General features: G+C 36.3%; 1 protein-coding gene across 1 annotated transcript in view; it reads right to left on the bottom strand.

Moving 5' to 3' along the window:
* Positions 1 to 13,475, bottom strand: part of LOC110460554 (zinc finger protein 277-like) — a 37,166-nt gene that overhangs the window by 21,963 nt on the left and 1,728 nt on the right. Inside the window, exons 3-12 of the mRNA XM_021513529.1 lie at positions 13,284 to 13,375; positions 12,697 to 12,779; positions 12,208 to 12,299; positions 11,770 to 11,834; positions 11,473 to 11,518; positions 10,683 to 10,815; positions 9,869 to 9,948; positions 8,801 to 8,900; positions 6,901 to 6,993; positions 6,098 to 6,222 (exon numbers count right to left, since the gene is read on the bottom strand). Of these exons, the coding sequence (XP_021369204.1) occupies positions 6,098 to 6,222; positions 6,901 to 6,993; positions 8,801 to 8,900; positions 9,869 to 9,948; positions 10,683 to 10,815; positions 11,473 to 11,518; positions 11,770 to 11,834; positions 12,208 to 12,299; positions 12,697 to 12,779; positions 13,284 to 13,375 (909 nt within the window). The remainder of the gene's footprint in view (positions 1 to 6,097; positions 6,223 to 6,900; positions 6,994 to 8,800; positions 8,901 to 9,868; positions 9,949 to 10,682; positions 10,816 to 11,472; positions 11,519 to 11,769; positions 11,835 to 12,207; positions 12,300 to 12,696; positions 12,780 to 13,283; positions 13,376 to 13,475) is intronic.

Here is a 13,475-nt window from a genome sequence, read left to right as displayed (position 1 = left end):
TTTGAACAAACTTTGTAGCCCTTTATCTCAGCATGCTACTGGCCAAATATCATTACCCTGGGCATTTTGGTTATTCAGAAGAAGTTGTTGAAATTTTTTAAACATATTTGATCCCTGTGACCTTGAATATGGGTGAAGGTCATTCATTTGAACAAACTTTGTAGCCCTTCATCCAAGTTTGCTTCTGGCCAAATATTGACACCCTAGGCCTTTCGGTTATTAAGAAGAAGTCGTTTAAAGTAAAATATTGACGCCGGACGACGGACGGACGGACGGACGACGGACGGACGACGGACGGACGGACGCCGCGCCATGGCATAAGCTCACTTGGCACTTCGTGCCAGGTGAGCTAAAAATTCAGTGGGGCCGAGATTCGAACCCTGAACTTCAGATTGTAATATCATTGCTCTAACAGATTGAGCTACATTTGTACCTGGTTAACAGAAGTGTCCTTGGCCAACTGTGCTACAGTTATACACGTATCTAAAAGGGAGTTAAGGGGAGGGTACTCTATATAGGTAAAACCATAATTCAGTCGGACAGGCATCCTTAAGGAAGTTAAGGGTAGGGTATTGTATATAGGGATAACCACAGTGCTGTGGGACAGGGAGCCTTAAGGAAGTTATGGGTAGGGTATGGTATATAGGTAAAAACACAGTGCAGTGGGAAAGGGAACCTTAAGGAAGTTAAGGGGGAGGGTTTTGTATATAGGTAAAACCACAGTGCTGTGGGACAGGGATACTGAAGGAAGTTAAGGGTAGGGTACTGTATATAGGTAAAAACACAGTGCAGTGGGACAGGGATACTTGAGGAAGTTAAGGGGAGGGTATTGTATATAGGTAAAAACACAGTGCTGTGGGACAGGGAAACTTTAGGAAGTTAAGGATAGGGTATTGTATATAGGTAAAACCACAGTGCTGTGGGACAGGGATACTTGAGGAAGTTAAGGGTAGGGTATTGTATATAGGTAACACCACAGTGCTGTGGGACAGGGATACTTGAGGAAGTTAATGGGAGGGTACCGATATAGGTAAAACCACAGTGCTGTGGGACAGGGATACTTGAGGAAGTTAAGGGGAGGTTACTCTATATAGGTAAAACCACAGTGCTGTGGGACAGGGAAGGAAGTTAAGGGGAAGTTACTGTAAATAGGTAAAACCACAGTGCAGTGGGACAGGGATCCTTAAGGAATTAAAGGGGAGGGTACTGTATATAGGTAAAACCACAGTGCTGTGGGACAGGGATCCTTAAGGAACTTAAGGGGAGGGTACTGTATATAGGTAAAACCACAGTGCTATGGGACAGGGATCCTTAAGGAAGTTAAGGGGTGGGTACTGTATATAGGTAAAACCACAGTGCTGTGGGACAGGGATCCTTAAGGAAGTTAAGGGGAGAGTACTGTATATATATATAGGTAAAACCACAGTGCTGTGGGACAGGGATCCTTAAGGGGTGGTTACTGTATATAGGTAAAACCACAGTGCTGTGTGACAGGGATCCTTAAGGAAGTTAAGGGTAGGGTACTGTATATAGGTAAAACCACAGTGCTGTGGGACAGGGATCCTTAAGGAAGTTAAGGGGAGGGTACTGTATATAGGGAACCACAGTGCTGTGGGACAGGGATCCCTAAGATAATGAACCTCTTGTCAAGTCAGTAAAGACAACAAGATGTTTCTTACTTAAAAGTATACATGAAGAGTAGACTCGGGAATTATTGACCATCACCAAATATAGACTTAAACAGAAAAATACCATTGGCTGTATAAAGGTTTAATTATACGATTTAAACCCAAAAAAGAGCAAGAAAGACTTGTTTGAGAAACTATTTTGCTTTACCTTCTTTTTTATCTCTTTGCTTTGAATAATTTTTGTGATCACAGATGTCATCTGTCAAGGAATCTGAATAAATTATCTGTCTGATGAGAAATACATTGACGAAGAGAAGAGAATTACATATCTGAACTTACATCATACAGTTGTATCATAAATATCTTTTATTGTATATTCTTTTCCATTCTTGTAACTGAATAGAATATGACAAATTTGAATGAAATATATAGGATTGGATTTGTTCAAAAAAACAAGACTACAGTACCTCAAATACAATTGCTACTGAAAATGGGAATGTTTGATTTTTTACAGTGACAACTTTAAGTTTATCGAAATCTGAAGCGAAAGCTTAATCTAATTTCCCTTTGAATTAAGTGAACATAAATTAGAACTAAATTCAAAGTATTTAACAAATACAACAATTAAACTAATTTCTTTCAAGTCCAATTTTAAATAGTATGCTATTCCATTTTCTCATCAACCAAGCTAGTACCTATTTTCCCACAATGCAGCTGTGGGTCATGCGTGACAGCACTAGATCTTCCCGATTATTTCCGTACCTTTATTACCTGTTTCATTTGTGTCGAGTTTCTGAGATAAAACTAGCAGATAAGACTTGTGGTCAGTTTGATAATTATGGTTTAAACTTGTCAAGGCGCTTTTGAAGCAATTAATGTATGTTTGAGTCATATATAAAAACACCGAGTAACATTTCCAAACACCTGTATTACTGTAAGTGTCTGTGTATTGTTAGCTCCGGTGTTACCAGGAATACATATGTCAAGTGAATAAGCTATTTTCAGCAATTTCATTTTGATACAAAAAGAGAATACAACATTAAATAAATTCTGATATGGGAATTTCGTGTGAGAGAATGGGTCATACTAATTTTAAAAAAGAATGAACTTTTCTGCAATCATTAAATAAAATTCAGGTGGAGCCACACCTTTTTAATTTATCCACTCTTAATGTGGTCGTCCCACCATCCAGCCAGTGGTTTAGGGGACAGATTGTCCCACAACCTAGCCAGTGGTTCAGGGGACAGATTGTCCCACTACCTAGCCAGTGTTTTAGGGGACACATTGTCCCACTATCTAGCCAGTAGTTTAGGGGAAATATTGTCCCACTACCTAGTCAGTGGTTTAGGGGACAGATTGTCCCACTACCTAGCCAGTGGTTTAGGGGACAGGTTGTCCCACTATCTAGCCAGTTGTTTAGGGGACAGGTTGTCCAACTATCTAGCCAACTTTTGCTAGAAATGAAGAAGGCTAGATTACCAAAGCATCAATCAATCTACCTGATCGGAACCTCAAACTTTCAGCCCCTTTACCGCACCCTCTGACTTTCACTATATTACACACCTAGTTTTTTACACAAGACTTTGGTACTAAGGGTTAATGAGACTCACAGGTAGGCTATCTTCATGGGGGCTGCCACAGGTGTAATGATAGGGTGGGAATATCTACCTGGACAGGTACGGGAAGGTCCCCCACCCCGCTTATTTCACTGCACCATTCTATGACGGCCTTTCACTCTATCAGAGCGTACACTTCCGACCTTTTGTTCCAGCCATGAAAGGTATCACGAAATAGCATGTTATACTGTATACTTAGCTCGTCAATAAGGAGTCATAGATCACAAGTAATTATCCACCCAGAAAAACTCACTAAATACAGTTTGTAATTAATGATAAATATTTCTCGCCTCAAATATCCAACGATTGATCGGCAACCCTAGTTTAAAAAGAAATTTGAACTATTTCCAGTGACAGTTTATAAGGGCGAGAGAATGTCTTTTCATTGTGACTCAGGTGTATTCACCAATATATCATTAATGATTTTTAGAATTGGTTTCACATTCTAAACATTTAAATACACTTTAAGGATAGGTTTTCTTTTTCAAAGATCATGATAAGGTATGATTTATACAAAGATTATATGAAGTAAAGTGATTTACAGGGACTTATTGAGATGTGATTTCTACATCCACCCGGAACCTTAACATGGACATATTGTATATATGTATATTCTGATTTAAGTATTGGTTTGTTCAGGCACTGACCTTCACAGGCTGTGACCTTGACCTGGAAACAAACATATGGCTGGAATATTTATAAGGATGTATACAGATGTGATTTTTACCTAGACATAAAGAGATGTGACCTTGGCCTTGACATAAAAAGACAGGATTTATAAATTGATGCAAGTACATCAAAAGATGTGTTGTTTTCATTGACATGTAACCTTTCGCTAGAACATTTACACAGAAGTAAGGTATATGACTATTACAAGAAGGAATTAATACATGCCATCCATGAGCTTAACTATAACAGAGAGCGATAGCTACAGGTGTAATCTATAGACAAATCTCCAACAGACAGCTACAGGTGTAAGTGTCCTCTATAGACAAAACTATAACATCCAGCTACAGGTGTAAGTGTCCTCTGTAGACAAATCTATAACATACAGCTACAGGTGTAAGTGTCCTCTATAGACAAATGTCCAACAGACAGCTACAGGTGTAAGTGTCCGCTATAGACAAATCTATAACAAACAGCTACAGGTGTAAGTGTCCTCTGTAGACAAATCTATAACATACAGCTACAGGTGTAAATGTCCTCTATAGACAAATCTCCAACAGACAGCTACAGGTGTAAGTGCCCTCTATAGACAAATCTATAACATTCAGCTACAGGTGTAAGTGTCCTCTATCGACAAATCTCCAACAGACAGCTACAGGTGTAAGGGTCCTCTATAGACAAATCTATAACATTCAGCTACAGGTGTAAGTGTCCTCTATAGACAAATGTCCAACAGACAGCTACAGGTGTAAGTGTTCTCTATAGACAAATATATAACAGACAGCTACAGGTGGAAGTGTTCTCTATAGACAGATCTATAACAGACAGCTACAGGAGGAAGTGTTCTCTATAGACAAATATATAACAGACAGCTACAGGTGTAAGTGTTCACTATAGACAAATCTATAACAGCCAGCTACAGGTGTAAGTGTCCTCTATCGACAAATCTCCAACAGACAGCTACAGGTGTAAGTGTTCTCTATAGACAAATCTATAACATACAGCTACAGGTGTACTCTAATAGAAGCCTCTATGATTGAAGTTTATCTCTGTATGAGAAAGCGTAAATAATTTATCAGTTATCTACAATTATTACACTTAAGTCAGCGTTTAAAAGACAGTTGATGTGTTTAAATCCTCGGTAGAAGTAAACCTAATTTGGCGTGATATGTCCCAAAAACAGGCAAAGACCAGGTAATTGGATATCATGGGAGTTTTATAATTTCTGACAGGAAACTTTTTAAAGCTAAATATAATTGAAGGTTTTCGTTGTTGAATATGACTTGGGATTGCTGGTTGTTGTGTGTTTTTGAACTGGTGTAATTGTGTAGAGCGCTGACGTTAAATGGACAGGAACAAAGTGATCTGTTTTGTGGGCGATGTCAGTAAAGTACACACCACACAGGAAATTACCAGCAAGGATAATACCATTATCTACCTACAGGATGCAGGAAAAGCTCAAATTACTCTGTATTCGAAAACAAATATAATTATTCACAGTTTTCTTTTATTTAAAAAAACCAAATGAGGCTAAACTGGTTAATAAGTTATACTGTTCAGAAGAAGTAAGTCTAAATATGCACAAAAACACTGTCAAGGCAGACCTTCCATGGGAATTAAATAGACAGTCACATCAGATGATAAACTCATCTCATCAAACATAGTTATAATGACATCTTTTGTTACTAAAAATATATATATTCAAAGGAGTGCTAAATAAAGTAAAAATAGAACTACAACCTAATTTATGTACTGAGCCTGACTTCATATTGGAACTCATTTCAGGAATAAGGTTGGTGTGACCTAGTTTCTGTACTTACTGAGGCTGGTCCCAGAGAGCTACTTCAGGAATTATGTTTGTGTGACCTAGTTTGGGTACTTACTGAGGCTGGTCCCAGATAGCTACTTCAGGAATTATGTTTGTGTGACCTAGTTGTGAGGCTGGTCCCAGATAGCTACTTCAGGAATTAGGTTTGTGTGACCTAGTTGTGTACTTACTGAGGCTGGTCCCAGAGAGCTACTTTAGGAATTAAGTGTGTGTGACCTAGTTTGTGTACTTTCTGAGGCTGGTCCCAGAGAGCTACTTCAGGAATTAGGTTGGTGTTACCTAGTTTGTGTACTTACTGAGGCTGGTCCTAGAGAGCTACTTCAGGAATTAGGTTGGTGTGACCTAGTTTGTGTACTTACTGAGGCTGGTCCCAGAGAGCTACTTCAGGAATTAGGTTGGTGTGACCCAATTCGTGCATGTGGTCCAACAATGTCTGCTTATCTTCAAACTTGGTCTGGCAACCAATACAGGTGCACAGGTGAACCTGAAGTGCAAAGGTTGTAAAATATAAAATTACCAAGGTTTCATAAAGATGACACAGTTATATTGGACCAAACAAAATCTAAACTGGTGACCTGAAAAGCAGACACAACTTGGATCTTAATGAAGATCTTTTCAAAACAATAGGTGTTTTTTCAAAGTTAAAGTCTCTTACCAGAGATAGTCTCTTACCAGAGAAAGTCTCTTACCAGAGAAAGTCTCTTACCAGAGAAAGTCTCTTACCAGAGAAAGTCTCTTACCAGAGATAGTCTCTTACCAGATATAGTCTCTTACCAGAGATAGTGTCTTAATAGATTATAGCTATAGTAAACTGTCCTGTGGAGAGGAGATGACGGTGGTCTCCTAATAGATTTGTTTGTATCCAAAACTGGAAATGTCTTCTCCATTTTTTACATTGTTTTCTGATTCACCCATTCAACATGGAAAGTAAACTATTATATATAATACGATGTATTTTGCAGTACCAGTAAGTACTGGGCAAAAAACTTTTAAATGGCCCAAAAGGACAATTGTTTAGTGGGGCTAAACATTATATTTATCAGAAAACAAATATTTGAGAACTTTTTTTTTTACTTAAAATCTTAATCAAATTTCATAATTCAAAGATGTGTGCACCCTATTGTAGCACAGCTGATGTGTTTATATCAATTTTTTTGCTTACCTGTCTTCGTATGAAGTTAATAAGTTTGACTTGTTGATAAAAGTCTAAATTCATTTTCAGTTTTATTTCTTGAAAGTCGAGATCGTGAAGTTCCTGAAATACAGAAAGCTAAGTGTTATTTACATTGTAGAATATCCTAGAGTACAAATAAAAACATGTTTTTTTGAAGAATTTGTACAGTCAAAGTTCGGTCTTGCATTTGACCTAGCAAACAATGAATATTTACTCAGGAATGTCCAGAAAGTGTAAATTACATATTGCTATTTTTTTTCTATTTATGTAATTCCCAATCTGAAGAATATGTCTAGATACTTCCCATTTGGAATGGATATTTACTTTTTACAATATCAACTTATTTAGTTTTCTTTGGCTGCTTTTTTTTACATATATATCTAAAGTTATCCAAGGATTTAAATGTCCAAAAAACAAAATTCTTTGGGCAGTGTTTGTGGTTCAGTTTAAAAAAAACAGTAATCATGACACGGCACAATATCGTGTGAGGTAATTAGATCTGACGAAAACAACAAGGGTCATTGTATTCAGTAACAATGTAAGCTTCAGTTACTATATCACCCTAATCCCCACAGTACAACGTACAAGTTAGAAAGAGTTCTCCCCCCTGTTTGAAACCGATAACTAAGATTTAAGTTACCATGTAAGTTATAGTGCCAATATCATTACTGGCCATAGAAACCTTTATCATCTTCAAACCAGTGAATGTTTGTGAACTGAAGAAAACAATTACAGTACTTATAGAAAATGTTTAAAAGGCTCATTCCGGTGATCAGTTTGCTGTGATAACCATGAGAGAAGGGAGCTAACTCAAGTTTAATCAAGTACTTTCTTATTAGTCTTAGAGCTGTCAGAGACACTAGAGTTAGGAATAAGGACTAGGGTCCATTCCACGTATCTGGTTCAATCAGTTGAAATGGTTGAACTTGAAAGAATGACAGGCACAGATCTGAACCGAGGCTGACCTCAGGAATATTCAACACATTTATATCTTTTATAAACAAAGTTATTCCACATGTAGATTTTAAGATAAGTTATATAATTTAGTGGACGTGTGAAAGAATGAGATATTATTATTTATATTTTGTTATTTATTCTCCGAAACTGTGCATTTCTTAGCTCTGCCTATAGTCCAGTCCTAGTGCGTTTGTTTATCGTGGAATATTTCTGCGCCACCTGAACTGTTTCAACAGGAAAATGTGAATGTAACCTAGGTCATACGATGTATGTATTTTGTAAAACAGTGGGATTGGACATAGTAATTTTCCTTAGCTGTCAAATTCTTTAAAGAAGTGAGTGTTCCTTATTCTGAAAATGGTCTTATCAATCATAAATTAAAGTCCTTGATGCTTTATAAACGTTACCAAACTAAAGGATCTTTGGGAACCCACCCTTGATGCTAGACCTACATTCGTGTAAAACTTCAGTATTTGGAAACCTAACCTTGATTGTCTGCTAAGTCATTTCAAACTTCGCCGAAGGAAGTAAGGCAAATAATTGATCTGATAATGGGACACCATTATCACTGCTGAGCAGAGTGAGGTGAGCAGAGTGAGGCAACTGGGTTTTTTTCAACATGAGTTTAGGTTACTATTTCAAGTTAATGATGACTGCTTACTTTTGAGTGGGATTTTTTTTTCCTGAAGATGTTGGTGTATTTATCCTCAAGATGTATTCAGAACTGAAGCTTGGTGAGAGCTGAACTTCTAGTGCTAATGGAGCCAAACGCAAAGTCTAACCAAAGTCTGTGAACTTGATTGCTGTATCATTCATCAAAATGTGTTTCAAGGGGCAGTGTCTATTGTATGGATGGACCGACAGACAGACAGACGGACAGACGGAGCTTTTAATGATCCTTCCCCTTTGTGGATGTTGATCTGGTACTGACCTGCATATGTGCGCTGAGTTTAGCTGGGTTACTTGAGGAAAACATGCAGTAGAGACAGACAGCTTGTGACCCGGCCTCCTCCCGCCATCCTTCCCATTCACTGTTAACAAGAAACACAGTAACGACCGTCATAAGTAAATGTGGAGATTTGACACAATGCTTAACAATATAGACTGGATGACAACAAAAAGTAAAATATATTAAAAGGCTAAGAACTAGGAAGCAGTGTACAGCAGCGTACGGTGGCCATGGGTGATATTTTTGTACAATGAATAACCCCTGTAATATAACATGTATCAAAACTTAAAAAAAAAAAAAAGCACTAAAATTGGCATATACATGATGAAGTGGACTATGATGGCTTTACATTTAAAAAAAAAATTGAATTTGGTTTGAGACTGCATTTTTGGCCATTTACAAATCTGTGTCTACATCAAAAAAGCTAGCATTTCATGTAGTCTATTTTTGTACTCAGCACATGTGTAAATATTGTGAAAAATCCACCGGTATGACCTATGCTAAAACGTGAGTATTTCTGTTACCTAGTAGGTGATATTTAATTTAAGCCAGGTTTAAAAAAAAAAAAACTACTTGCATAGGTCAAATTTCGGGTTAAAAATCATGTTTTTTTGGCATTTTTGGGCGTTTTCTGTAACCATGGTTTTCACAAGTCCCAAATCTGGGGAAATCACTTTTTGAAAAAAAATCCTTCTTCTAAAAAAACCGTTTCAAAATGTAGTTTATAAATATATATATATATGCAGGTGTGTTGTGCAGGATGAATCCGCTATACATGTTTATCCGAGATATGCCCTATATATTCAAGATCAAGCCATTTCTACTGTACTCTGCTACCCTACTAACAGGGTTTTTCCTGCATAAATGATTGGAACCAAATTTCCGTCCCCATTCCCCAAAGAGAGTCGGGACATTTTTTGCTAAATTTCAAATTTATTTGATAACACAAAAATGAAATATATCTATTGAAAAGTTAACTACTGGCTGGGATTAAAGATTACGAAACCTACCACAGGAAATGGGAAAATGTTGGACAATGAAGTTACTTACTCTTCCGTTTCTGTGCTGTCGTCACTGACAATGTCACGGTCATTTTCCTGTTGAATAGCCTCCCAGTTTTTACCCATCTCCTGGAAATATCAACAAACTAAGGGCATGTACAGTTGTTTATATTTCCACTGTCACCACATTTTTACATAATAAAGCAAAACTATTTCTAGAATTAAAACAAAAAGTATCCACAATAAATCTCAAATAATTTTCAATGTACCAGCTATGGGTGGTTAGCTTGTGGTCTATTGGGTAACTAATGGATGATATTTATGACTTCTTGATAAATAACAGATATTTCTTCATTGGGATAAATATTTTGGCATTTTTTATGAGTGCCAGGGATATTTCTAGGGATTTTTCAAGGCCAATAAAGGGCCTCATTCCCAATTGAAACTTTTTCATATTAATGTCTAATTCTAAAATTTGCAGTTTACTCCTGAAAATGTCCTCCCCAAGTTATTGGTATATTTTCTTTCCAAAAGGAGACAAAAAGGACCCATCCCAAATTAAGGGGGAAAAAAGAGCCCTGATAATTTCAACTCCCATTACTTTACTTTATGACAGAATTTTTTAATCTACTCTATGATCTGATTTGTAAGATAATCATCTAAATGTATGTACATTTGTATATTTCACTACGTATCTGCAATCAAACTTATATGCGATGATGAAAAATGATATGGAATGGCATAAATAGTAAGAATACTTCTTTTACGATGACCGAACTTATATCATTAGTGTGTAATATGTCTGCACCAAAAGCTAGGTATTTACCAGGTAGTTTATAATGACAGAACTTATAGGTACTTACCAGGTAGTTTATAATGTAATACTTGTCGTAAGTTTTGTTCTTTGGGTTGACTTTTTTATGCTGTTTTTTTCTCATGTGTTCCTTCAGTATCGCTCGGTCGCGGAAAGTCCTCTCACAGTGAAGACACTGTAGGCTGAAATACATGAACAAGAACATTAATAGATTAACCAAAACATTAATGGGTTAATCCCAATATTAACTTATTAACCAAAAATTAACATGTTAACCAGACAACTAATGTGTACGCCAGAACATTAATGTGTAAACCAAACCACTATCATGCTAACTATAATTTTAACATTTTCACCACAAATTTAACTTAAATACCACAGAATTAATGTGTTAACAAAAACATAATCCTCCTAACCACAACATTAATTTGTTAACCACAAAATAAACTTGTTAACAAAAATAATAACTTTTTAACCAGAAGATTAACTTGTTAACTAGAACATTAATATGATAACTGTAACATCAACCTGTTAACCATAATGTTAATGTATTTACCACAACACTAATTCCGTCTTTGCGTATTGCAGAGTTATCTTCTCTTGGGAGCAGGTATTGATTGTTACGTCACTTGTTTGTGAGAGTAACTTCATCAATTTTTGAGAAAACGACGTAATTTTCTCGCACCCACCAATGACGTAACAATCAATACCTGCCCCCAAGAGAAGATAACTCTGCAATACGCAAAGACGGAATAAGATAACCACAATTTTAATGTGTTAACTAAAACAGTAATATGGGGACCACAACATTAACATGTTAATGGCACTAAGTCACTTACTTTTTCAACTTATCCTGTAACTTCTCCAGCAGCTCGTCAATAAAAACTTTAAAAAAAAAAAAAAATTATAAACAAATTCTTCACGGAATAGATATTTAGAAAATTATAATTAAAAATTAACTCTTTGACAAAAAAGTATTCTCTATGGAATGTATTTCCAAAATTATATTAATGAAATATCTGACCCTTAGCCGATTCATTAACATATATATTTGTCTAAAAAATGTAAAAAAACCACCACAATACAGGTTTAATGTCTTCAAATGTATGGTGAGATTTCTAAGGAGTGTGTTTTACCCAGGTTGTTTGGAAGTCCGATGCTGAATCCATGATCGTGTGCCATGTGGTCCAGTAACTCGGAACTGTAAAGAACAAGGGTGAGGCGTGCCAATATTCATACTGCACAGGGAGTGACAGGTTATCATGACTAAGGATTTATACAGTTAAACAATTCACTCCTGAAAACACATTTGAACTCTTCCAAATCAAAGGTTGGAATAATTCATTATGAAATTTCAGGGGTGAATGAGTTAAACCATATGAAATACTTTGTATTAGAAGTTTTTCAATTTTGTTGAAGAAACACTTTTTTCCAGTCATGACATTAAAACTGACATGCATATATTTAAACAAAACTCATTTGGGAACATGAAAAGAAACTGCTTAGCATAATAATAATTAATCTGAATTGATTTTCTATGCATTGCATTTGACTTAAAAACATATGGTGCGCACCTCTTCTTGTTAAATTGTGTACGACAGAACAAGCAGGTTCGGCAAAACGTCTCATCGTCTCTCTCTCTTTGTTGTTGTAGTAAAACCTCGCCCTGAAATCATTTATGGTAAAATTTGGTCATGAAAACAATTTACAGGTAAAACTTGATATTTGAAAGATCCACATGATTTATTTACACTGTATTTACAATACAGTTCTTAAATCAAAATATCTGCTGCTACTGATGTCTGAAGAATGGAATTTCGATTCCATCAATTTTTCAGCCCATGCATTTTATCCCATCCATTAACTTTTTCTTAACATATGGAGTTACACTTTTAACTGATGTAGTGAATAAGAAGTCAATAGTGAATAAGTATAAAATAATGAAGAAACAGGTAAAGCAATATTAATAATACTTTAGGAAATGAAAAATAACGAAAGCTGAGGTGTAAATGATGTAATAGCACTTTAAGATATAAAAAATGTATATAAAAAATGAAGCTTACAAGTTTTTTCTTCTGTAGATGTTGTCTAAAACTTTTGTCTTCAGGCAAAACATCACACAGGAGATAATAGTCTTCTGATGGATCTGTTGATTAAAAAAATACCTAGAGTTACCTCCCTTGTACTGTCTGTGTTGGTTGCACAAAGCTGGCATATGTATCTTTGCTTACACAAGATGACCAATAAATATAGGTAACACTCAATGTTCAAAGCGTAATAGAGTGAGTTCGTTGCAAAACCATCGACTACATGGCATCTAACCAGTTTTAGGGTTGGTTTGAAATGGCTGGGGTTTGATTCCCTGATCAGACGAGAAAAGGTATGGGGTCACCTTTCTAACTACATAGTTTTTCTCCGGTGCTCTTTGAGACCCCCTGCACGTTACAATCCGGGCCAACAAGAGTGATTACCTCGTTCACCCCTGAAATTTCATAATGAACTATTCCTACCTTTGAATTGAAAGAGTTTGAATGTGTCATCAGGGGTAAATAAGTTAATATAACTTGATGGACCTTATTTCGCAATTATTGTAAAATAAATAAAAATGTACTTTTTAACAACAGCACTGTTGAGAACAAGTTTACAATACCTATATCTTTCTCTCCGGTGTTGGTTTTGATGACAGAGCAGAAGTCAGTGATTGGTTGTTCCTTGAACCGCCGTTTCCAGTACACAAGGTACCTGAGGATGACATAATAAGTCAAAGTCTAAATATGGTGATGCTTCAAACGCTAAGGCAATGTCAATATTTCAATGGCAAAAGATTTTCCCTAAACCTCAA

Source organism: Mizuhopecten yessoensis, unplaced genomic scaffold (assembly GCF_002113885.1).
Source record: "Mizuhopecten yessoensis strain PY_sf001 unplaced genomic scaffold, ASM211388v2 scaffold10431, whole genome shotgun sequence".
Lineage (NCBI taxonomy): Eukaryota > Metazoa > Mollusca > Bivalvia > Pectinida > Pectinidae > Mizuhopecten > Mizuhopecten yessoensis.
This window is presented reverse-complemented; position numbering and strand designations above follow the sequence as displayed.